The 25,004-nt window shown below is 44.2% G+C and overlaps 2 protein-coding genes across 12 annotated transcripts in view; one reads left to right on the top strand and one right to left on the bottom strand.

Annotated features, from left to right (window-relative positions):
• LOC136582474 (serine/threonine-protein kinase Nek5-like) overlaps positions 1 to 10,308 on the top strand; it is a 61,275-nt gene extending 50,967 nt beyond the window's left edge. For all 11 annotated transcript variants that reach the window (XM_066583572.1, XM_066583554.1, XM_066583563.1 and 8 more), the window contains 5 exons: positions 1,883 to 1,970; positions 4,402 to 4,563; positions 5,944 to 6,060; positions 7,782 to 7,890; positions 9,874 to 10,308. In XM_066583572.1, the coding sequence (XP_066439669.1) occupies positions 1,883 to 1,970; positions 4,402 to 4,563; positions 5,944 to 6,060; positions 7,782 to 7,890; positions 9,874 to 10,138 (741 nt within the window). In that variant the 3' untranslated portion in view covers positions 10,139 to 10,308. The remainder of the gene's footprint in view (positions 1 to 1,882; positions 1,971 to 4,401; positions 4,564 to 5,943; positions 6,061 to 7,781; positions 7,891 to 9,873) is intronic.
• Positions 10,309 to 14,975: 4,667 nt separating this feature from the next.
• Positions 14,976 to 24,818, bottom strand: ALG11 (ALG11 alpha-1,2-mannosyltransferase). The gene is made up of 4 exons (XM_066583648.1): positions 24,702 to 24,818; positions 21,585 to 21,815; positions 16,659 to 17,584; positions 14,976 to 15,358 (listed from the first exon to the last, which is right to left on the bottom strand). Exons 1-4 carry the CDS (start codon positions 24,734 to 24,736, stop codon positions 15,087 to 15,089), a joined length of 1,464 nt encoding a protein of 487 aa, XP_066439745.1. The 5' UTR covers positions 24,737 to 24,818; the 3' UTR covers positions 14,976 to 15,086.
• Between the last annotated feature and the right edge of the window lie 186 nt (positions 24,819 to 25,004).

Here is a 25,004-nt window from a genome sequence, read left to right on the forward strand (position 1 = left end):
CAAGCATATTTAGGGCGGATTCAGACCAGCGTGGTTTTGGGCATACCCATGAACACCGCTACCTGATTTGGCCTAATAGCCATTTAAGGGCAAAAACACATGGGTGCATGTGCTAACACGCTCGCCGCTACGGACCATATTGGTCCATAAAACGGGGTTTGGTTTTTTGTTAATTTTTTGGACTATTCAAACTCTGCGCTATTGTGCACAAATTTGAAAAGAAATAAGCGGGAAGATTAGTATTAATGCACGAGAATCACGTCCGCAAGACAGGACAAAATCACACCCATCAGTTTAAGCCATTAAATCAGGGCAGAGGTGAAAAAAACCTCCTTCACAGCGCTGGAGTAAGCATTTTTGCGCTTATACTCGCGTGAAGCTGCCTTTATGCACACCAAAATAGAACATATTGCGTTTTTTTTCATGTGCGTAAAAAAAACGCAGGTCTGAATGGCCCAATGTAAATCAATGGGGACTTAGCACTTCATATTACATGTGTACTACACAGACAAAATACGCTTGTGTGAGTGAGCTCTTAATGGGGCTCTGTCTGATCTCTTAACCCCTTTAAAGGGGCTTTCCATGCAAAATACTATTGATGACCTATCCTCAGTATAGGGACCTGCTGCTCAGGACCCTGAGCTATCAGCACTGGGCTTCACAGGGGTCAGAGTGGAAGCCGCTGCTCTGACCTTCATGTAGTGGTCGGTGTTTGTAATTGCAGGCTAGGGTCTCATTGAAATGAATGGGAGCTTCACCTGCAGTTACAAGTGCCGGCCCCAACTTCTGTGTATCTTGGCACTGGCAGCGGGCACTTAATAAGCTGATCGGTTGGGATCCTGAGCAGTGGACCCCAGATGATCCACTATTGATCTTAAGGATAGGTCATCAATAGTATTTGGAGTGGAAGACCTCTTTAAGTTTACTGTAATAGTTAATCACTGTATGGAGGTAATATTTAGTCCTGTGATTCGATAACTAGAAAGGTAGATGAATATTTGCATCCCAACTCCTGAATATCTTGAATATGACTGTGTTGTTAGTGCGATCCTCCGGGCCTGCAGAAACAAAGATGGCCGCACCACTTCTCTGACTATCTGATATAACATACATACATAGTAACATGGTATGTAAGGCCGAAAAAACCACATGTCAAACCAGTTCAGCCTATTACCCCCCCCAATGTTGAGCCAGAGGAATGGAAAAAACAAGATAATGAGGTAGAAGCCAATTGTACGCTGTGTATTACTATGCATTGGTAGTCTAAAGCACTATATGCTGCTCTGCCCGGCCAGCATGTGGGCAGCACTGGTCAATCAAAGCAGGTGTAGTGCCTTAGACTTATGGTGCATAGTAATACACAGCGTACATTAGGTAGTCAGAAAAGTTGGTGCACCCATCTTTGTTTCCCCGGGCCTGGGGGTTCGCTTTAATGCCATATTTAAGTTTCCCCGGGCCTGGGGGGTTGCTTTAATGCCATATTTAAGTATTTGGGGCCCCATTTCTAATTTTGCCCAAGGCCACACTTTCTCTAACACTGGCCGTGGGCAAGATAGAATGAAGCACCTTCATACTTTCCACTACACTTCTTCGGCCAGCAGTAATGTTCTATACAGACAGGAAGGCATTTGTGTTATTATTGGGCAGTGATAAATGACAGTTCCCATGGCTCATGTCTTGGATCGCAGCACAGATTTCATAGGACATCATACAGATGGCCCAATCTGAAGCGGTCATATCATGTAGTAAGGATTTTACTGTTTACAAAAAAGTTACGGAAATGTTTTAATAGTATGTAACCGTATGGTGAACAACATTACATTCGCCCCAGTAACTATAAATCCCTGAGTGTAACATGAATATTGTATTTTTATTTCTACAGGAAAACAATCCTTTCAATGACACGTTAACATTTGATCTTGGAAAACAATTAGAGGACAGTAACTGGCGCAAGATTCATGCGGATGGAGGTCAGTTTGGTATATCACAAGGACGTCTAACAAAAGACAGTATCATTGAATGACACTGCATGGTCTACACGTGTGTGTACTGCAACACAGTTCTATTGAGTGTGAACAGTATATTCTCGCTAAACAGCTCATTCCAAAACCATACTATATGTTATAGTCATTAATAACTTAAGAAGGTTTGTTGACCCATGAATTATACTGGTTGTCAGAATGGAGTCAGATTGGATGGGGGGGGGTTTGCCTTCCTCTGGATCAACATTGGGTGGGAGACGGAATAGGCTTAATTGGATGGACACATATGTCTTTTTTTGGCCTTACAAACTATGTTACTATGTTAATATTGAGTCGATCCGTCCTTTGTTTTCTAACTTCTGGTAAGACTTTCCACTAGAATTTGAAAAATAGTTGTGGGGATTTGTGTTACACAAACTCATAGAACATGATCAGCGGTCCCTTAAATGGAACCTGTCACTACCATCTCCCCCCTAAAACTAACTGCACGGGCCAGCAGGGGATGATGAAAAATCAATCACTTCTAATGCCCTCTCTTTTCCTAATGACCATGGGCAAATAATATGCAGGAATGCCCTCGCCTTAAACGGCTATGCATGCGGCACAACATGCCAACAAGCTCATCGGCTGCTGCCACCTCTCTTGGAAGCAGCTAGAAACTCAACCATGTACTAACGCTGAAAGCCGAAGAGGAATGGAGGACACAGTGCTGCTCGGGAGATTAGGCTTGTCAGAAATGTTTCAGGCAGAAACGTGTTTCAAGGCAACACATTTCAGAGTCATAATGACTCCTTACTCAGGTCAAAAGGGAATCTGTGAACTTGAACACGTTATCCAAACTGCCGGCATCATGTTATAGAGCAGGAGGGGCCGAGCAGATTGATATATAGTTTTATGAGTAAGGATTCGGTATAACTTTATTTTATACATTTACATCCCTGTTCTTCCAGGGTTAGTGGTCCAGCAGGACCGCCGACTGGATTCACATCTATCTATGTATCACTGAGCATAGAGAAATACCTGTCAACCACTGATAGGACCGCCCGCTGGACCACTTAACCCAGAATGAGCATAAATTTAAATGTATAAAATACAAGTTATACTGGATGGTTTCCTATAAAACTATGTATGTATGTATGTGTTGCAGCCGTTCGGAGGTTCCCACCTTGCTTTCAGGCCAGACCAGGGTTAAGCAGTATTCCTACCTCTCCTGAAGCTGAGGGGTGTGGTGGTTGCAAGAGTAATGTCAGTCCTCACCTGGTGCTGAATAGCTCTGCTCCTATTTAAGCAGTGCTAGTATTGACTCCTGTGTTGGTCAATGCTTCAGTTGCCGCTGGACAGCTGCTGAGGAACACATCCTGGCTGAAGCTCCTCCGTGCGAGCTAAGTTCCTATTTCTGCTTTGTTTGGTTTCCCTTTCTTTTGTTCTAGGGCTCCCTGATAGGGACTTGTCAGTGGCCCAGGCACGCGTGCGGGTCCGCACCTATCGGAGCGATCGGCCCGCCGAGTAGGCAGGGCCCCCTCCCGGATTAGGGGTTTATAGGGAGAGGATTTCCCGTAGTTTTATGTTTCCTTTGCACAGTTGTGCATTTTCGTTTGTTTTGGATATTGCATGTCTGGTTGGACGCAACAATATGTATGTGTGTGTGTGTGTACATATATATATATATCTCAATCTGCTCAGCTGCTGCTCTTCTATAAAATGTTGTCTGTAATTTGGACAGCATGTTTAAGTTGACAAGTTCCCTTTAAATAAACAGAAAATAAAACATAACCTTTAATAAGTACAAAAAAATAAAAATACAATGTACAGAGGCACAACAGAAACATACCGTACCATTGCCTATTAATCTCTATTGTAACCCTTCAATTTGGAGCAACTGCTCTGAAAAGGGCGATCACTATCTCGTACCTGCCCCTAATTATCCCTAATAGTTACTATAAATTATGGCAATAATCGTCAAGGGATGGTTAAAATGACCCAAACATGAAAACCCACAAGAAGAAAACACAGACAGACCAATATAACAACAAACACGATAAACCAATAAATATCATCACCGATGTGGCAAATATCAGACTGGCACTTAGGGACTCTTTACATTAGGATTTTCATCTACGTTTAACATGTATGTTATTGTGATCTGTGAGTTTATCTGATTGAGTCTGCTGGCTTTCTATTGGGTTAATTCAGTGATCATCAAGTCTGTGACGTACTTACACACATAAACCTTAGTGATGTAGGCTACCAAGGCATGGTCAAGAGCATAGATATAGGGGATGCAATGGTAGCCATCTCATCGGTTCACTGGTTCCTGTTCGTGGCCAAAGGTCCCACTGCCACATAAGACAGTCAGAGTTCTGCACTGCTAGCAACATTTAAACCATAGCTGATATAACTTCAATATGTCCTATTACAGGTGACGAAAATCTGGACCTTAGACCAGTAAATAACCGAAAGCAGTGGACTGCGAAAGAGCCTGTGACCCTTCTTGGTAATCTAAGAGCTGCCATCGCATCAGAGTATAATACGATGGGTGACACAGTGTGGGATGGGGATTTATCCCCTTCTCCCATGGCAGGTAATGGGTCACTGTTTAATGTCTTATTAAGCTTATTTTTTGTGAATCGCTTTTAAACTTTACATAGCCTAGGTCCGTGATGGCTAACCTATGACAAGCGTGTCAGCACTGACACGCGTAGCCATAGTCGCTGACACACGGCCGCTCACCCTGTTAATGAATACCGGTAGAGGCCGTGACTCCCCTGCTGGTATTCACTAACCAGCACTACTAGCAGCGCTGATCCCGGCGCACACTGTGATATTAGTGTGCAGCCAGGATCCTCCTTCCCCCGTCCCCCGGCGTCTCCTACCTGTTGGTTCTGCAAGAGCGTCCGGGGGAGGAGGCGTCCTGCAACACACTGATGTCAGTGTGCGCCAGAGATCATCGCTGCTGGCAGCGCGCCGGGCACAGGAGGAGCGGAGCTTCCACAAGGTAAGTACGTGGGGGGGCTGCTGTAAGGGGGCAGTCACTGCTGGGGGGGCGCTGTAAGGGGGCAGTCACCGCTAGGGGGCTGCTGTAAGGGGGCGGTCACCGCTGGGGGGCCTCTGTGGGGGGCAGATACCGCTGGGGGGCCTTTGTGGGGGGCAGATACCGCTGGGGGGGCCTCTGTGGGGGGCAGATACCGCTGGGGGGCCTCACTGGGGGGGGCAGATAATGCTGGGGGACCTCTGTGGAGGGCAGATACTGCTGGGGGCCGCTGTGGGTGGCACTGTTGGGGGGCCGCTGCTGCTGGGGGCCACTGTGGGGGGGCGCTGTTACTGCTGGGGGCCGCTGCTGCTGGGGGCCACTGTGGGGGCCGCTGTCGCTGCTGGGGGCCGCTGTGGGTGGTGCTGTCGCCGCTGGGGGCTCATCATTACTGAGATAAGTGAGGGGGCCTGTGCTATGGGTGTTTTGGGTTTATTAAATACAGTTATACATTACAATTATACATATTTGTTATTTAAACTATAAATATCGCGAATATATGGATTTTTTCTCAAAGTGACACACCACCCGAGCTATGTTCGGTTTTTTGGCGAATTTTGACACACCGAGCTCAAAAGGTTGCCCATCACTGGCCTAGGTGATACTTATACCATTTTAAGCATTTACATATCGGTAATTATAAAATGCCTTGTTTGAAAGTGCAACCTGGATAGAAACAAGTTTCTCTAAAAGCAGGAATTCCCGGCATAGAAGCGTCTTGGCTGGACTTTTTAGTCAATTACGTGATAATTACGCAGTTCTACTATACATTAGGTTTATGGAATAATTGGTGCATTCATTATACAATTTGTACTATTGATGTATTTTAAAATGTTTTGCGAGCTTCTGGTGAAAGTTGTCTTGTAGTGAATATGTTCATTATAGTCATTGCTCTGCTTACTGACTTTACTTTACTACTTATTTTACTTCAAGATGATGATCCGTCAGGAAACAGGAAGCATTGGAGATATGAGGCACCACAAACCCTGATCAGAGCCTTGGAAGTGGCAGATATGTTTGACTCCATTGCAATTGGAGCAGACTTCTGCGGTAAATAGACATGATTTAATATGTGGGGGTTAACCCTGGAAATACTAGATGTGCCGATAAAAATTTGGATATTTTAGTACTGTAATGACCAGTGTTCTCCTCTATGTGTAGCTCGCCCTGGCTTATATATGAGGGGTTAACCATTTTCCTATATAGAAGTACAGTTTCCTATGACCCCACAGCCTTTCCATACTTGATTCTTGTTGTCTCCCTTTGCCAATTTTTCCCTAGACCTCTACTATAAACGTTAGGAAAATTTGCTCCATGCATTATAAAGTATTGGCTGTTCACTTTTCTCGAATTGCACCATACCCTACAGGATTAATTCCCTTACGCTCAGTCCACTACTGAAGCACCTCATACCAATGGGCTGGCTAAATGCCTAGGCAACAAGATGTTCCTGTGCTTTAGGGGGTAGCCATTCCTTCCATTAGCTCCAAGAACACATTAAACTAGGGTGTATTATGCTCCACATCATCTCTTCAGAATGGGCACCACTTACAACAGCCTTTGTTTGTGACGCCAATCAGCTACAGGAACTTTTATGTACTGCTGCACAACCCTTATTGCCTTCTGGCAGGCCATGATGGAGTTCCTCAGTGCAAACCTTGTCCTCTCCTTGTGTGCTTTCTTTTTCATTCTGTTTTTGGCCCTGCCAATATTTGTAGTCTTCAACAACTTGCAATGTAAAACTTCAGACAAAGCTCACATTTTGAGGATTTGCCGCTGAATAAGTTGCGGTGTGTTTTACAAGAGGATCTGTGGCGGAAATGGAAGGTAGACACTTCGATTTCTGCTGCGGATGTGCCACCGATCTGCACTACCATTAGCCCCACTGATAATGGGCACCTAAATCCTCATCAAATTCTTAACATGTGGATTTAGCATTACAAAGTTACATTTTGTTAATCCGCTCTTGAACTTTGTGTTCTTGAACTAATATTATAAAATTATCCAAGAACCTTATAATACCAATTACTTGATCCAGCCCGGGTCCAGAAATGCTGGCACCTCCACTCCTGGCCTAGTTCTGACACTTGGTCACATGTATGGATTCTTGCTCTCATCTCTCATTGTTGGTGACATCATCGCAGGAGGCTGGCTGACTGGCTCATTTCAAGAATTACGACAGCCACCTTCTCTGTTATGGCCGATGCAGAGACAGAAATGGGGGCTAGTTTATTGAAATGAGCCAGACAGCTAGACTCCTTCAATGACGTCACTGACAACAAAAAACGAGGGAGGAATCAATAGCATGTGATCTAGTGTTGGAAGGGGGCCAGAAGTGAAGGTGTCAGCAAGACTGGATCAGGTAAGTTTTTTTTTTTCTTTTGTTGGACAACTCTTTTAAATAGACAGAAGGGTTTTTGTAAGGGAAATTATTAGGACTATGAATGGGTATGTCAATTTAAAATGAAAATAAAGCAATTCTGGTCATGGAGATGTATGGAAAGGTGATGTTTCTATGCTGTTGCCTTATAAAGTATGACGTTGCTAAAATATTACTCAGTAGAAAAATATTTTGTGGGAATCTTTCAAAATGAGTGAACATGAATAATGGATTATATTGATGATGGTAACAAATCAGTTTGCGGATTTTATTTTCCAAAGATCCTCTAAATTATGTAAGGCAGAATCTGATTAGTTGCATCAGTAGTTGGAGGGGCAACTGCTCCACTTTTTTTGCCCTAGTTTTGATAAATCTCTCTCTTTGTGTTTAGATCGAACACTGAAGCAATTGCCTTCAGCCACTGAGGAAGCAGAGGCAGACGTGACATCTGAAGATTTGGATGAAGAACGATTCGAGCCACGATCTGATGATGAGGACACGTAGGTGTAATAGTGCAGAAACTGTGTCATGTACAATAGTGCTATTAACACTAAAGTAAAACTGGGCTGTGAAGCTGGCAAAATGCATAAATAAGAATATTTTGTGAATTAAAAAAAAAAACTCCAGATATAAATTCAGTTTTCCAGAGATTTACTGTGTGCTAGGTAAAAATCTCTGAGCAACACTCTGCACATTTCTTAGTAAATGATACATGATGAAAAAATGATAGTTGGTAGTCTGTTGCTAAGGGGCGCATATTACAGTTTATTAATAAGTGTCTATACTATATATAATTTGTTTTTAATAGCCCTGCACCCCATGTGTCCCACCGCCTCCAGTACTTTACTGCTCTCCCCATTCATATGCTGCCATCCCCCGACAGCACACTGAAAGAGAGAAGCCGTTCTATTCTGCAGACGTCTTCTCTCCTCCCAGCGCTCACGCCCCGTCAGATCAGATGCACTTTTACATGGCAATTTCAACAAACATTCATGCAAAGAAAAGATTCCTGACAATGACACACAACAAATTTGTCTGGAGGGAAAATTTATTGAGATTGCTGTGCCCCTTCTCCTATACAAGTCTATGGGAGAGCATGCACACTGCAATCTGAAAAGAGTCAGATTTCTGTGCACTGCGCTATCTTCACCCAGTGACAGTGCTGCACCCAGGGATTAGGCGAATATAAAAAATAGATCACCTGGCTCCCTGTCATGTCCCCTAATAGCTCCATAATTTAGTTTATGCTGCTAGAAAGAGATAACAGGTTCCCTTTAAGGCAAAAACACAGCTGCAATCAGATGGCTGTATTTGCACTCTGTGTGGCATCCATATTTTTCTTCTCCTTTCATAGCCTATGTGTGACATGTGTGTTAGTTGCATGCTTAGCAGTAGTATCTGTCATTAGTAGACTACAATGGCATCTGTTTAACAAATATGTAATGTAATGCTATTGTATAGCTTATGATGTATATGTTAAATGGATGCTATGATAGGTGACAGATGTCACTGTTAGGTATTCGAGATGGGCGAGCATACTCAACGCGATTTACCCGAGAGAGCATCGCCTTTTTCGAGTAACTGCTGGCTCGTCCCTGAAGATTCGGGGGGGAGGGCGCGGGGATGAGTGGGGGGTTGCGGAGGGGATCAGGAGGGAGAGAGAGATCTCTCTCACTCTCCAATCCCCGCCCCCCCCCCTTCCCAAATCTTTAGGGACGAGCCAGCAGTTACTTGAAAAAGGCAATGCTCTCTCGAGTAAATCGCCCTAACGAGTATGCTCGCCCATCTCTATTAGGTATCCATCAAAGACTGTTTTACACGTGTTCAGAGCTTTTCTCAATATATACTTTACGCCTCATTCACGGAAGCACAGTGCACGCACATGAGAGGTGTGCACAGAAAGCGCTTCTATAGGAGCCAATGGGTTCCTATAGTCCTATAGAACGATTGTTAGACACGCTAAAATCGAGCATCTAACAAAGATAGGACATGCGAGTGCAAAATTGCATGTCAGCTCCGTGGTGCGCACAAAGATAGGACCTGTCCTATCTTTGCTGTGTGCTTTCCATAGACTCCCATGGGAGGTGAAAAGAAGGCAGCCTGCACCTCGGATCGTGTGAACAGGCTACTTCAAAGTAGCTGGAATTAGGCCGTTCACGCGATTTTAGAGCAGTATAGCTGCGATCTTTGAACTCGGCTATATTGCAGGCGGACAGTGAAAGAGCCCTTAAACAAAGGCTAATTTTTAATTTCTTATCTCCTGAATTGCTAACAATGCAGTTCCGCTATGGAGGGGGTTCTGACAGGTTGTTGCTACTGAATTGCGAAGGGTAGGGGACCAATAAAAAGCCAAGCTTCCTCTCTCCAGGGGCCCCATATGGTATGTCTCTATGGTATGTACGTCCCTGTGTGAGATAAGATCTTCAGTTACATGTAATTCTCTCTTTCACTTCTGTTTCATGGATGTTACTCTTTTTACACAGCACTTTTGAAGAGTCTGACGATGAGATGGAAGTTATAGACCTGATGGAAAAGGTGCTGACGCCCAGGGATGATGACGATGATATTACTGTAGAGGAAGCTAAAAAGGATACCTGTAGTGGCAACACTTCGGTGGAAAGGCCAGATAACATGGAAGCGGCCACAGTGGACCAGTCAACAGTCAAGAAAGCAAAAGATAATGAGCATCAATGGGATTTCTCTCCGGTTAGAAGTACCATGGAGAATAATGAGGGAGCAGCCATCTGAGTAGAGAGATGGACTGAGGGGTAAAATCTAAAATTCTGCTTGGATAAAGTTTCCCATCCACCAAATCCTGCCAGTAAAGGCACTGCAGCCCCCTACTGATTCTGTAGAATAGATACGGCAATGGGTTTATTTTGATGTCTATCCAATAAAATATTTTAGGTAAAAGAAAACCATCACCCCAAATGAACAATATTTCACCTTTAAATATCCTTTTAGTTTATATATAGAATCAGAAATAATTGAGTAACTTTGCAAGTTTGGGCGCTGCAGTCAAGACCTCATCATGTACTAATGTGAGCAAGGAAATAGGGGAGATGTATTGTTAAGCAATAGAGATGAGCGAACGTACTAGTTTACGGCGATTTCGCAATCGAGCACCGCTTTTTTCGAGTAACTGACTACTCGGGCGAAAAGATTCGGGGAGCGGCATGGTGGAGCGGGGGGGTAGCAGTGGGGAACGTGGGGGGAGCTCTCTCCTCCCCCCCTCCCACTCCCCTCTGCAACCCCCGCCGCCCCCCGAATCTTTTCGCCTGAGTAGTCAGTTACTCGAAAAAAGCGGTGCTCGATTGCGAAATCGCCCTAAACAAGTACGTTCGCTCATCTCTATTAAGCAAGTATATTACGTATTTTTTTCATTTGTTGTTCCCAAATAACCCCTTTGTAAAATTGGCCTTTTTCACATGGGCTACAAAACGCATGTATGTGAAGCTCATGGTTTCCAATGGGTTCTTTCAGGCTACAAAACATTTCTCATGTAAAAAAAAGAACCCATTGGAAACCATGGGCTTGAGCACAGGCTACAAAATCAACGCTACAATGTGAAGCCCATGGTTTCCAATTGGTTCTTTTTTTTACATGAGCAATGTCTTGTAGCCCGTGCAGATGCAGCCTAAGGTCTCCTTCACATGGGCGACACGGCATCGCCACGAGAAAATCGCAGCAATATCGCATCGCTGGTCCGCACGATATCTCTGCAGTTTCTCGTGGTGATACCGTGATTTTGTAGCGCTACAAAGTTTCATGTGGCACCACGTGCAAGGAAGGTTCGGGGTGGGGTGGGGCTTGAAATATAAGCCGTACCTGAAAAATAAGCCCTAGCTACAGAAAAAAAAGTTACAAAAAGTATACATCACCTTAGAAGCGCTGTCCGGGGCTCCGCTGCAGTTTCTTTCTGGTCCCCAGCCCTGTTCTTTTTCATCTCTTCTGGACGGGAACTGAAAAATCCCCGCCTCCTGGAAGCGCTGGCAGTGATTGGCTGATGCTTAGCCAATCAAAGCCAGCACTCGATGAATGGCTGTGATTGGTTCCCGCTTTCAAGAGCTTTTCAATCCAAGGCCAGAAGAGATGCAGAATAGTGTCGGGGACCCGGGGAGATGATGCAGCGGCACTGGATAGTGCTTCTAAGATGATGAATATATTTTTTTTCCCCTGCAGCTAGGGCTTAGTTTAGGCTTTGACAGTAGGAGTTCTACTGTTAAAGTTACATTGCACCGTGATGATGTGATACAATAGAGAGGAAGGCTCCATAGGGAAACATGGGCTACAAAACCTCATGACTTGCGTGCATATCGCCGGACCCGCGAGGTTTTTGTGTTGGGATGTCGCATGCAACAAAACACAAATAAGGAAGATGTTATAATACCTCCACAGTGCCACCTATTGGAAGGCAGCATTCCTTCAAGCTAAATTCAGACTTTATACAAGGCTTGTAACAATGACTGGGAACTAAAAGTAACGCCAGTCTCCATGGACAGACAGCTGTTTCAGGGTATTTGCTCTTCATCAGTGTACAGTGGGAGTCTGATTACTAATGTACCCTTAGTAATGCTTCAGTAATGCTTTTTGATTTGCAGGTTGTTTTTTGCATGTATATGCATTGGGGTCTGTAAAGAAACAGCTGCCTTCACTGGCTATAAGTATCTTTTTAATATATACTAGTGCTACCATTCAGTGTTTCATAAAAGATAGCTATAAGCATAAAAGAGCACATATGTACTACATGGAACTTGCTCATATAGTGTGCCTCAAAGACTCATGGGTAGGACCAGGTGCACACGTGCTCTTTTATGACTAATGGCATATTTTGTTAAGCCAGGTTACCAATATCTGCATTTTTGGTGGAACAATAGCTATAGTTTGCTCTTAGTTGACAGAAAAATGCTACAGTTATTACAGCATAGTGCAATGCCACCAGTTCTAAGTGCAAACAACAGGGTTTTTTTTAAGCAATGTAGATTAGACTATCTTGGAGATGTTGAGGTGTGGATACAGATGCATTGTGTGTGTATAATATATGTATGGGGCAGGGGTAACAAAAGACTAGAAAATTAATTGGTACTAGTGAAAAACAACTAGGGGGTCAATTTTCTACTAAGTCACATGACTGTATAAAAATAATATTAGAGAGGCAGAGTCTCTCAGAAGCAAAGATGGTCAGAGGTTCACCAATCTGTCAAAAATTGCAGAACAATTTCAGAAAAATGTTCAACATAAAATTGCAAAGACTTTGAATACCCCGTCATCTACAGTATGTAATAGCAAAAGATTCAGAGACTATGGAGAGATTCTTGTGCATGAAATGACAATGCCAACGGTCAACATTGGATGCTCGATATCTACGGGCCCTAAGAAGGAACATCATTAAAAACCAAGCATGATTCTGTAATGGAAATCCCTGTGGATATTCCTGTGAAATACTTCCAGAAATCGTTGTCTGTGAGCACAGTTTTCCATGCAATCCACATATGCAAGTTAAAGCAATCTAAAAAATGCCGCATCTTTCCAAGTCAAAAGGGAACGGAGTAAAAATGGAAAACCGTCCTGGAGTCAGATGACTCAAAATTTGAAACCCTTTTTGGAAACCACAGACGCCGTGTCCTGTGGACTCAAAGAGGAGAGAAACCATCCAGCTTATTATACGCACATGTATCTCTGATGGTAGGGGGTTGCATCACTGCCTATGGCATGGGCAGCCTACACATCTTGAAAGGCACTATCAATGCTCAGCAGTATAGGAGGCTTTAGAACATATGCTGCCTTTAAGGAATGGCCTTGTATATTTCAGTGAAACAACGCTAAACCAAATGCTGCATCCATTACAACAGCATGGCTTCACAGAAGAGTCCGGGTGCTATACTGGCCCCCTGACGTCCAGTCCTTTCAGCAATAGAAACCACTTGGTTCATTGCGAAATGAAAAATCTGCCAGACGACTTGAGGACTGTAGAGCAGCAGGAATCCTACATCAGAGAAGAATGGGACAACATTTCTCTCCCAAAACTCCAGCAGTTGGTCTCTTCACCTCCCAGACTGTTGTAAAAAGAGGGGATGCCGCACATCTGTCGACAAGGCCGGGTCCAACTTCTTTAAGATGTGTCGCTGCCGGCAATTTCTAAAATAGGGTAATCCTTTTAAAGTAAATGGGAAAATGTCTCCCTTTCAGCTTTGGGCTGGTGTTCTATTGTGAATAAAATATGGTTAGACCTTTGACGTTTCTATTGTCTGTCCCCGTGTGTACAGCAGAGGACCCACACCCCAGGGGAGATATGAGTGATCTCCAGGGTTATCTGCTGGAGGGGACTGCTCCTGTACTGATCCAGCAGGGAGAGGGAGGACTGTGCAGCTGCGGTACGTATGGCTGCAGAGTTCTCTGATGATTGATCAGTGCATTGTCAAGTCATTAGGGCAGCGGGTCAGGGGTCTGTGGACGTATCAGACCCCCCTGATTCTGGACGATATGGCGCATACACTTAATATTGCTTTAAACTGTGCCTTATAGTCAGAAAAATGCAATATCTGCCTTCATAAAAGCCTACCTATGAACAATTTAGGTTCATGCAAAATGTTGTATTGTGTAGGTTTAGGTATGTAGTGTTATTATGTTACGTTATTGATTATAGATGTGTACTCGTTCTATAGCTGTTCATATTAGAAGGATTACCCTAAATGGAAATAGAAATGTCATCTACCAAACATGCAATGTATGGGGTGGGCATAAAGGCTGACTCAAAGGGGATTGTCCTGTGTACGTACCCTGTTGGTACATTTGATCAGCAGTTGGTGAGGCCCCTTTTATTAACAAAAAGTGGAAAGATGGTGCAAAAGTCAACTTCATTCTGGAAGTGGCAGTGTGACCATGTAGGTTGCCCACTTTCTTCAGTGTCACATAACTTTACATTTCCTTGGAAAGAAGAATGGATGAGAGCGCCAGAAGTTCCAGCAGACGGACCCTGATTATTAGCTTACCTACAGGGGAGGTCATTAAACAAGTTGCCTAGGGTTAGAAAAACATGGCTGCTTTCTTTCAAACACAGCACCGCCCTTGTTCATAAGGTTATGTGTGGTCCTGCAGCTCTATTAAAGTGAATTGGGCTGGGCTGCAATACCAGACAGCCTATGGAGGTGTTCTGTTTGGAAGAAAACAGCCATATTTTTCTAACCCTGGACAGCCCCAATGTCCAAGGTAGACAACATCTTTGAGGAGGACCAATAAGATGAGCCTACATATGAAGATTGTAGTTATTCTGTATTTTTGGTTCCCTTCCTATAAAAAATTTTGCGAAAAATTGCACTGCATCCCAACAGAATGCAACATTTTTGCAAAAAAGCTTTCCTCTGTTGGAAAAAAAATGATGCAGTAAATATTAATATATTAGTAACTGCTAGCAGAAGGAAATGTATGGACTATCATGAAAGTGTGCTAAACAGTTAATTACTCCTTGCCAGACATTTCCAACTTAATAAAATCGAGCAATTTTAAGACAGTATTGTGTAAACTTACCATTTTCAATTGTGTTAAATACAACGAAACACCACAGACCACTATAAAGAATACACGGTTGAGGAGTTAAATTACATTTAATATACACTATAGGTTCAATACAAAAATATTTTGCCCCCCTGCTTCCTGTACCCGCACTATACACATCACATTCCCCAAAGGTCCCATCTTATTTAAATAGCAGCTCAGTAGCAGAAAGGAAATTGACTTCAAACTCTTGGTCCGAAAATCTAGAGACTGAAAGTCGTGCGTTCTGCCTAATTCGTAGTCTGTTATCTTCGGACATCGATAGGATGCGGTCCATAGCGGCAGCATAGCTCTCCTCGCTGTCTGCCAGAAAGCCGGTGTCATGACCCTCATAGGGGACAACAATGTCCAGTTTTGGACCTCCAGAATTATGAGCCAAAATTACTGTTCCCGCTGCCATGCACTCAACCACTCCTGTGAAGTATATGAAAAAAGGTCATTTAGCATCCATATACACAGATAATCCATATAAAAAACTAAAAAAAGACATCCTCCAATATTCTGAGGATCGGTCAAAAATATTAGATTGTGAAGGAAACCACCCAGCAGCAGCACTGCAAGAAGGGAGCATTTTTCCTTAAATTTCTCAACAAAATAATGTTCATAGTTACACTTTAAAGTGGTTGTCAAGGTTAGAAATACTTCAAAGGGGTTGTGCCAAGTTATAAAGTTATCCCCTATCCCTACAGTCAGACCCCCACTGATCCTGAGAAAGGGAGTCTGGTCAGTCCCCGAATGAACGAAGTAGGCAGGTGCATTGCAGCTCTATTCACTTCAATTAAAGTACTGAAGATTGCTGAAGTACTTGAACTCTATAGTCTGATGCCACCATTGAAGTAAACGTAGAAGCGGGACACCTGCACAACCCAGGTATTCTCTTGGGAACCAACCAGACCTTGTTTTCGGAATCTGTGGGGGTGACAGTGGTCAGACCCAATCATAAAACTGTTCCCTCTTCTGTAGACCTCTGTGTGTAATATTTTTGGTGCCTTTACCCCCCCCATCCCCCAAACAATTACAATAAAAAAATTATAATATATATAAAACAATGAGTCTGTCTGTATTCCGCTTGTGTAGAAGATTGCAGCACAGCTATACCAGAACAGCTCAGTGAATAAATACTGTACCAGAGTCAAACTCAGTGCATAAATACAACACCAGAACCAAGCTCATAACAAATACAGTAGCAGAATTAAGCTATTGTGTTGCAGGGGTGCTGAGAGGTTGAGAGAAGCACCTCAGAACATCTAATGGAAGGAGGACAATTCATTTAGCTCCACAAGATGCTGCCATACAGAGGAAGATCATCTGGCCGGGCAGACCTATGGGATGCCTTCACTCTTAGCGTTCCACCCGGTGCACCCGCCAACAAGCTGGCAGGTGACATCACGGCTTGCACGTAGCTAGGACTGGCCATGGGTATAGCCCCAAGAACAAGAGCTCTAATTTGGCTTTAAAGGTCTCTCCCTTTTATCTTGTGCTGCTAGATGATACAGTAACCACCCAACTCTTTCTCCCAGAAAAGGGAATACATGATGTGTATGGTCTCTTTTGTCCCCCATATCTAGACAACAGTAATCTAGTGGTAACAGCCCAATATATCACAATTATTAGTAATCTGCATACAGAGAAGTCACAGATCATGTTTTCTCTGCATGCCCCCATACCCTCTCTCAATCCTAAAAGTTAAAATGAACACCCGTGAGATTCTTACCAATTCCAAAGTGCTCATTCCACATTGTGTGCAGACCAATAGTGGCTTCACCGAGAAGCTTCTTCAGCTCTTCAAAAGGAATGTTAACTCTAAACTCCACCGGAACTCCCAAGTCGGCACAGAGTTTCTTCAGCTCAGACACTCGGAGCTCATCTGGTTTGTTGCGACAACCTCCGACAAGAATGAGTTTCAGATTTGCTCTTTCCTCCGGGGATTTCTTTGCCAGCAAAGTACTAAACGCCCGGATCTGCAGTTTGTGGTCTTTCTCTGGCCTGAACTGCCCAATAGACACCACCGAGTGCCCTTGTCTCTCCTGCTTCTGATTCAGTTCAATATCTAAGAACGTCTGCACATCACAAGGTGGATAAACAATGCTGAGGCGATCGCTGCACTTCCATAATTCCAAGATATGGTTAAAGGTCCATGTAGAGTTAACCATTATCATATCACTGCATGATCCAACCCAACCGTAAATAAGTGCAAACAAGATGTAGTAGATCAGCTTCAGTCTGCTCAGAACTGGGTTGTTGGAGATGTAGGCAGCATTGTTGAATCTAGCACTTTGGTCGCGGACAACGGAAAGCATGTCGGTGCTGATAGTTGGGTAGTGCACGTAGCAGCCCACGCGGCAGCCCCCCAGGTATTTAAATAATGGTAATGTGAACGCATAGCCCATGGAATCAATATAAATATCAGGAACGCATTTTACCAGCGCCTCCCAGCCTAAAAGAATGGAGCCCAAACTCTGTCCCAGCAGGGTAAAATGTGGATAGAGTCTGTCCTCCACCAAGTAACGCTTTTCCAGAAAGACAAACTTAACAGGGTAAGATAACGTGATATTAAATCTGCCAGCTGCCCCATTAAGGATCTCTTCTCCCGAGACATCTTTGTCACCGGTGTAAACAACATATACAGCATTTTTGTACCTGCAAAACAATTAAAAAATTAAATAAAATAAATCCAGAGCATGTGGGGTTAATAAATATGGATTTTTAAAAGTTTTCTCAATACAATCAGAGGTTCAGTTTCTTAGCACTGATCTTTTTTTTACTCCTAGAAACCTTTTAAAAGTTCAGTACCTCATGTCGCCACAGGGGGTCTGAGCTATACTGAGCTCTAATTGGTAGTACTGCTCACATGAGCAGCACTGGCCAATCAAAAAAGCATGTGTAGTGTCCTAGACTGATGATATATACTAATTCATAGTGTGCATCAGATAGTTAGGGATGCTGTGCAGCCATCTTTGTTTGTTCAGGTCCAGGGAGCCGCTTTAATGGCATAGTAGTGCACTGTACATTATTTGCATAGTAGAACCACGCTTTCACTTTGGATGAGCGCCATACTAAGCAAACAATGTAGGTGCACTAATCTATCACCGTAGGGCAATCCTGTTAATTGGATCATCCAGCCTTTAAAAACAAAATAATGGACCGTCAATATCTGGTGGATCTTTTCCACTTGGGATGCCTGCCGGTCAGCTGATTCAAAAGCCTGCAGTGCTCCTGCGAACACCACAGCCTCTAAGTATCTGAGCACAATCCTGTTTGTACTCAGAACGCTTATCTATAGTGCCCATGTCGAGTACTGCAGGCTTGTATCATTCACTTCAATGGGACAAGTCTGTAGTAGGGTCGCGGTCTCTTAAATCAACCGTTTAGCTGGACTTTTGATCGGCAGACCCCCATCGATCAGATATTTCTGGCCTATCCTGAGGCTAGACCAATTTTTTTTTAAGGCTGGATAATCCCATTAATGATTGCTACATCTCTATGCAACTTTTTCTGACCCTAATAAGTGCCATATAAAGCCGATATAGATTTCCTTCCATCACAGTAGCAAGATTTCAAAAATATTTCTAAAGGAACAATGCTTCATGGGATAGAACACAAACCTTCAGGAAATAAGCTACAATAATTTTCTTCATTTATTAAGATAAGTAAATGAGAGAAAAGCTTAAAAACAGAAGAGTATTAAAAGGGTTTCCCAGGGCTAAACTATTAATGACCTATCTTCTGGATAGGCCATCAATAACTGATTGGGGTGGTCTCCCACTTGGGATCCTCACTAATCAGCTGTCTGAAGTGGTTTCTTCTCAGGCATAGGAGATTTATTCGTCATTTAATGGGATTAAGCAGCTATACAATGTAAGGCGCTGTCCCTGGGATGGACTGAAGCGGCCATGGCGCTCAAGCGTCGCTGTCACTTCAATCAGCTGGTCAGTGGCGATCCCGAGCAGCAGACTCCCCCCGCTGATCAAGTATTGATTACCTATCCTAAAGGATTGGCCATCAATAGTTTAGTCCTGGAAAACCCATACAAATGTTCAGAAACTTGGTACTCTATTGTATTTCTTGGGGAGCAGAAAAGAACTGTGTGTTTTTACTTATCCAATTCCATACCACAGACTACATGAACTTACCATAACACTTTTGTGTCTAATGAAAACAAAGATCTGGTACCGTGTTAGCCAGTAGAGCAAAATGTGATTGTTCTCAGCAAGAGAAACCACGTAATCTTGTAGATATGAGACCTTTTAATGGCTAACAAAAATACATGATGTAATAATAGCGAGCTTCCGAACCGACGCAGGGTTCTTCTTCAGGCTTATGGATTGGATCTGAAGAGGCATGGATATTTATACACACTTATAACATACATACTTATGACAAGGCACAGATATGGATGTGATTGGTTCGCATTTAAAAGGAATTCTGCAACAGCAAACAAACTTTTTTTTGTCTAGGCACTGATAGCGGAGTGGAAGTTTTATGGTCCCTAAACAAGAGGTACACTGACAAGGGAGTGAAAGTTTATGGTCCCTGAATTACTGTTGATGGGGGTCTTATCTGTATAATAAATGTCTCACACTTCCCATTCACGCATAAATCCTGGGGAATAATTTAACCCAGTATTCAGCGTGTCAAAGGTTGTTATCAATTTATATTCCCAAATTCTTCTGTGGTTTTGTGACTTGAAACCACCCTTCAATATCAAAACTCTCATATCTCCTATGTCATGTCCATGGTTAGAGAAGTGCTCAGCCACAGGCAATTCTCTTTTTCTGTGTTCAATCGTGTGGCGATGAGATCTCATCCTGGCTTTCAGTTTCCGTCCTGTTTCTCCAACATAAAGACCCCCAACAGGACATTTACTGCACAGGATCAGGTACACAAAATTGGACGTGGAACATATGTCCCTGGGATCTTATAGTCCTGCTGTGTGTTGGGGATCCGTATCCTGTCCGCAGTCAGTCAGTCGGACAGGATACGGATCCCCAACACACAGCAGGACTATAAGATCCCAGGGACATTTACATGTTCCTCGTCCAATGTTGTGTACCTGATCCTGTGCAGTAAATGTCCTGTTGGGGGTCTTTATGTTGGAGAAACAGGACAGAAACTGAAAGCCAGGATGAGGTCTCATCGCCACACGATTGAACACAGAAAAAGAGAATTGCCTGTGGCTGAGCACTTCTCTAACCATGGACATAACAGAGGAGATATGAGAGTTTTGATATTGAAGGGTGGTTTCAAGTCACAAAACCACAGAAGAATTTGGGAATATAAATTGATAACAACCTTTGACACGCTGAATACTGGGTTAAATTATTCCCCAGGATTTATGCGTGAATGGGAAGTGTGAGACATTTATTATACAGATAAGACCCCCATCAACAGTAATTCAGGGACCATAAACTTTCACTCCCTTATCAGTGTTTAGCTAAAAATGTCAGTGTACCTCTTGTAGCATGCTGACCTCCCCCCCCCCCTCCCTCCAACAGTAATTTAGGGACCATAAAACTTTCACTCAGCTATCAGTGCCTAGACAAAAAAAGTTTGTTTGCTGTTGCAGAATTCCTTTTAAGTGCGAATCAATCACATCCATATCTGTGCCTTGTCATAAGTATGTATGTTATAAGTGTGTATAAATATCCATGCCTCTTCAGATCCAATCCATAAGCCTGAAGAAGAACCCTGCGTTGGTTCGCAAGCTCGCTATTATTACATCATGTATTTTTGTTAGCCATTAAAAGGTATCATATCTACAAGATTACGTCGTTTCTCTTGCTGAGAACAATCACACTTTTGTGTCTACATTAGATTATATGATTTTTGAATACAATTAGAGGCCCTGTGAGTTCTGCTAGCAGCATCCTTTCTGTAACACTAATTATTTCTCCTGGAAATGTATGCATAAGCTGACAACTGGGCGTATCCCTACACACCCCAACACTATCCAATCAGTACTGAGAGTGGCAGACTGTATATGGACAAGGGGGAACACACAGTTTTAAAATTAATCATCCAATTCCAGGAGGAATAACTGAGGAATTACATAATGAAGAGTGGTCCAGAAATGTTATTTTACAGGGAAATCAAGTATTTAATAAAACAGACATGTCAGGAGGGCCGGTAGCTCCCCTTCTTAAAGGAGTTTTCCCACTAACAACATTAGTGATAGATATGTCACTGGGGACCCACTGCTAGAACTTCACATATAACTAGTACAGCGGACCTGATTAGTGGGAAAATCCGTACAATGATCTTACTTATGTTTTGCAAGATCCAGTAAAGACAGCAATTAAAAGGGTTGTGTCAGGATTAAAAGTTATCCCTCTATTCACAAGAGGGGGGAATAATGATCTGATCAGTGAGGGTCCGAAGGTCTCACATGAATGAAGTTGCAGTCCAGCACTACCACTTCATTCATTTCAATGAGACTGCCAGAGATCTCTTAGAATGGAGATTTGGAGACATGTGATTAGGATTATGCAGGGACCTTCAGGACCCTCATTGATCTGAAAGCTGTGACCTCCCTAAACCGTGGATAACTTTTAATCCAGACACAACCCCTTTAAAAATCTAGGTATTTCAAATTCTGGCTACCCCAAAAAAAAATAAAAAATGTTGTACACCAATGATATACCTTTTCTGTAGCGCCCGCAGGGCACACCACAGCACTCTCTCTCCTCCACCTCCTGCATTGCAGTACGGGTGGAAGAAGGCCACTACTTTCTGCTCTTTGCCATCTTTGCCGAGTTGCGCAGATGTTTTCCTCCGTCCAATCCACAAGCGGACACCAAGGAGAATGATGAACAACAGGAGAGAGACAGAGATGCTGGCCACCAGTGTAGGAATGAAGAGTGACGTCAACATGCTAGATGAAGAAGACGACAAAAAATAAATAATTGCATACAAGATTCATTTATAACAGCAACATTAGCCATTCAGCAGAGAGAACGATGCAACAGTCATAGCGGCGCTCCACTGAGGCGAGTGGGAGAGACTGGGACTACATACAGACTCAGTCGTGTAATTTACAGTCTACAGAAGGACATTAAAGGGAGCCAGTCATGTTCCCCCAACTAAGTTAGGGGGCCTAAATTACCTGAAAACATTGTTGGCGCTATACAAATAACCTGTTATGGGACATAACAGCTTGTGATGTATTTTTGTACATTCAGCCGCTCCCATGATCCAGCACTGTCCTCCTCTGAACTCGGCAAGCGACACAAAAATCAGACTCTTTTCAGAGCCCTGCGCTATCCCATAGACTTGTGTAGGAGACCGTGTGACTGGACTCTGAAAAGAGTCCGAATTGTTTGCTGCATGCCGATCTCAGGGAGGGAACACTGCAGGAAATAGAAAGTGGGCGAGCATATAAAACTATATATTTTGATGGGAGCTGCACCTGCAATACCAAACTGGCCACTGCAATATGGATGGCGCTGTCCGCCCTAACAAAACCGCTTGGAATTAACTGATCGGCCAGAATCTTGAGTGACGTAAACCGCCCGCCTTTTACAAGGCAGATGCATCAGATTTTTTCTGTAGAAAAGTGTCACAAATTTTTATACAAGTACAGATTCCACAAAAATCTGTGGCCTACTTCCACGCTCTGTCCTTCACACCTTTCTAAAAGGAAGTAGGCAGGGCTCAGCAGAAGGACCACCATCCACCTGACAGATTTAGTACCATTTACGCCAAAGGCTCAGAAATTATAGTTGAATCCTATAGCAGCTTATGACTGGCATAGATTAGCACACGGGACGACCAGAGATGTGACAAGTCATCCACTCCCGGCTCGATTATTGCAACTCGTTGCTGATCGGCCTCCCCTGCACCAGACTCTGCCCCCTCTAATCCATCCTGAATGCAGCAGCCAGGCTCATCTTTCTGTCCAGCCGCTACTCAGACACCTCTGCCCTGTGCCGGTCACTGCACTGGCTGGCCGTTAAATACAGAATTCAATTTAAACTCACTACCTTCATCCACAAAGCCCTCCACAGCACAGCGCCACCCTATATCGCCTCCCTCATCTCAATCCATCAACCAGCCCGGGCTCTCCGCTCTGCTAACGAAACCAGACTGAGCGCCCCTTTAATTCAAACCTCTCATTCCCGCCTCCAAGACTTCTCCAGAGCAGCACTGGTCCTCTGGAACGCACTACCAAAGGCTACCTGAGCAATCCAGGACTCGCAGAACTTCAGGCGTGCTCTAAAAACGCACCTCTTCAGGGAGGCATACCGAATTCCCTAAACAAACCCCTCTGTACCCCCCTGATAACATGCTCCCTGACCTATTGACTGCAATCCCTGCTAGCCGTCATAAACCGCTCCTGTAGTCATACTGATTCTGCCGTCACATGGCTAAATGTCTGACCATTGTCTATGTGTATAGCATCCCTCACTCTCCACCCCGCCATACTGTGCACATCTCCAGCCCCTTTACCCTCTGTATCACCCCATTACTTGTAGTATGTAAGCTCGTTGGAGCAGGACCCGCACCCCTATTGTTTCCATCAACTGATTACTATATAACCGTGGTTCTGTAATTTTTGTCTCTCTGTATTCCCCGTCTATGGGCGCCTGCACATGAGCGGAAATTCTGCGGCGGGATTTCCGCCGCTGGAAGCCTGCATAGGATTGCGTTAACAAACGCAATCCTATGCAGACGGCCACAGTTTTGGCCGAGATTTTGCGTGGCAAACAAACCGTAGCACGCTTTATTTCTGATCGGGGCTCGCAGAGCCCCGCACAGAGACATCAGTCACCTGCTGCCTGCTCCGGTCTGCGCATGTGCCGGCTGCCCGGCACATCAAACAGCCGGAGCCGTGGGTGAGTACGCGCTGCTCTCTGCAGGCGCTCGGGTTGGGTCCCGCGGCGAGAAGCCTTGCCGCCAGATCCGACCCGCCCGTCTGCAGGCGGCCTATGTAAGCGCTGTGGAATATGTTAGCGCTATATAAAGATTATTATTATTATATAGAGACACGCACATCTTCAGGAGGAGGTTGCATCTTAAGCCGGACTCACACAGCGTGCAGGCTGCAAGACATACGTGTGGCACTGCGTACTGGCTGCATGCCACCCATAGCCATGTAGTATCTTAGTGAAAGTGAATGAGAAGTGAGCGGGCCGGCGCTGACACTGAACGGGCCGGCGCTGACACTGAACGGCGAGTGAGAACCTCCCTATTCTCACTCATTCAGTCGTTTGCTCGTGCCTGAACTGGACGCTTCACTTTCGTTCATTTTAACTATTTTCTGAACGATAATTATGCAGTTTACACGCAGCTTGAGACGGGCAAATTACAGAACATGCTCGCTCCGGCGCAACTTTTCAGCACAGAGAACAAGTGTATTTTGCACACGGTACGGCTCATATACGGTGCACAGGCCCTGCTAGGTCACATGGGAGGGGAAGCCGCCTCCCACTAACCCCTATTACGCATAAAACACAGCAGGTCCTACTTTTTTTGTGCCTGTGAGCAAAAAACAAACATGAGCCCGTTGAGATTAATGCATTCTATTACCTGCGTTTCCCACCCCAAAAATGTGCTAAAACACGCTGATCTGAAGGAGCCCGGAGAGGACGTCTCCCTCCGCCATTATATACAATGCCCCTCCGTTATGACAGGCGGAAGCCGCCATCACTCATAACAAGGTCTCACAAGTGACGTAGAACGACAAGCGTCCTGTCTTCCCCCTGTAATTACACCGTATGCGATATCCGCACAGAGAGAGGATACAGTCACCCCGCCTCACCGTAACAGCCCGCACAGGCACAGCGGGCCGCTCATGACTGCATGACAGGAGCCTCCACGTCACACTGCAAACCACACGCAGATACTACCGGGCGCATGCCGATGACGTCACTGCGTCATGACGACAGACGCAAATATCTGAAGCCCAATGTGATTAGTAGAAGGGCGTGGCTAATCGGAATATCGTTTAAGGGGCGTGGATAGAAAGGTGTAACTACACGTGATTGCCGTAAAAGGGGCGTGGCCTGTACCTGTTCTACCAGCACCCATAATAAACGGTGAAGGGTGTATATAAGTCCATAGG

Source organism: Eleutherodactylus coqui, chromosome 1 (genome assembly GCF_035609145.1).
Source record: "Eleutherodactylus coqui strain aEleCoq1 chromosome 1, aEleCoq1.hap1, whole genome shotgun sequence".
NCBI classification, from domain to species: Eukaryota; Metazoa; Chordata; class Amphibia; order Anura; family Eleutherodactylidae; genus Eleutherodactylus; species Eleutherodactylus coqui.

Bases quoted from the DNA above. Each gene is read 5' to 3' on its own strand.
- ALG11 (XM_066583648.1), bottom strand. From the start codon at position 24,736: ATGAGCGGCCCGCTGTGCCTGTGCGGGCTGTTACG. The intron at 17,585-21,584 runs GTATATCATTGG...ATTGTTTTGCAG, and splicing joins CTGCGGGCGCTACAGAAAAG to GTACAAAAATGCTGTATATG. The intron at 15,359-16,658 runs GTAAGAATCTCA...TATACTTCACAG, and splicing joins GAATGAGCACTTTGGAATTG to GAGTGGTTGAGTGCATGGCA.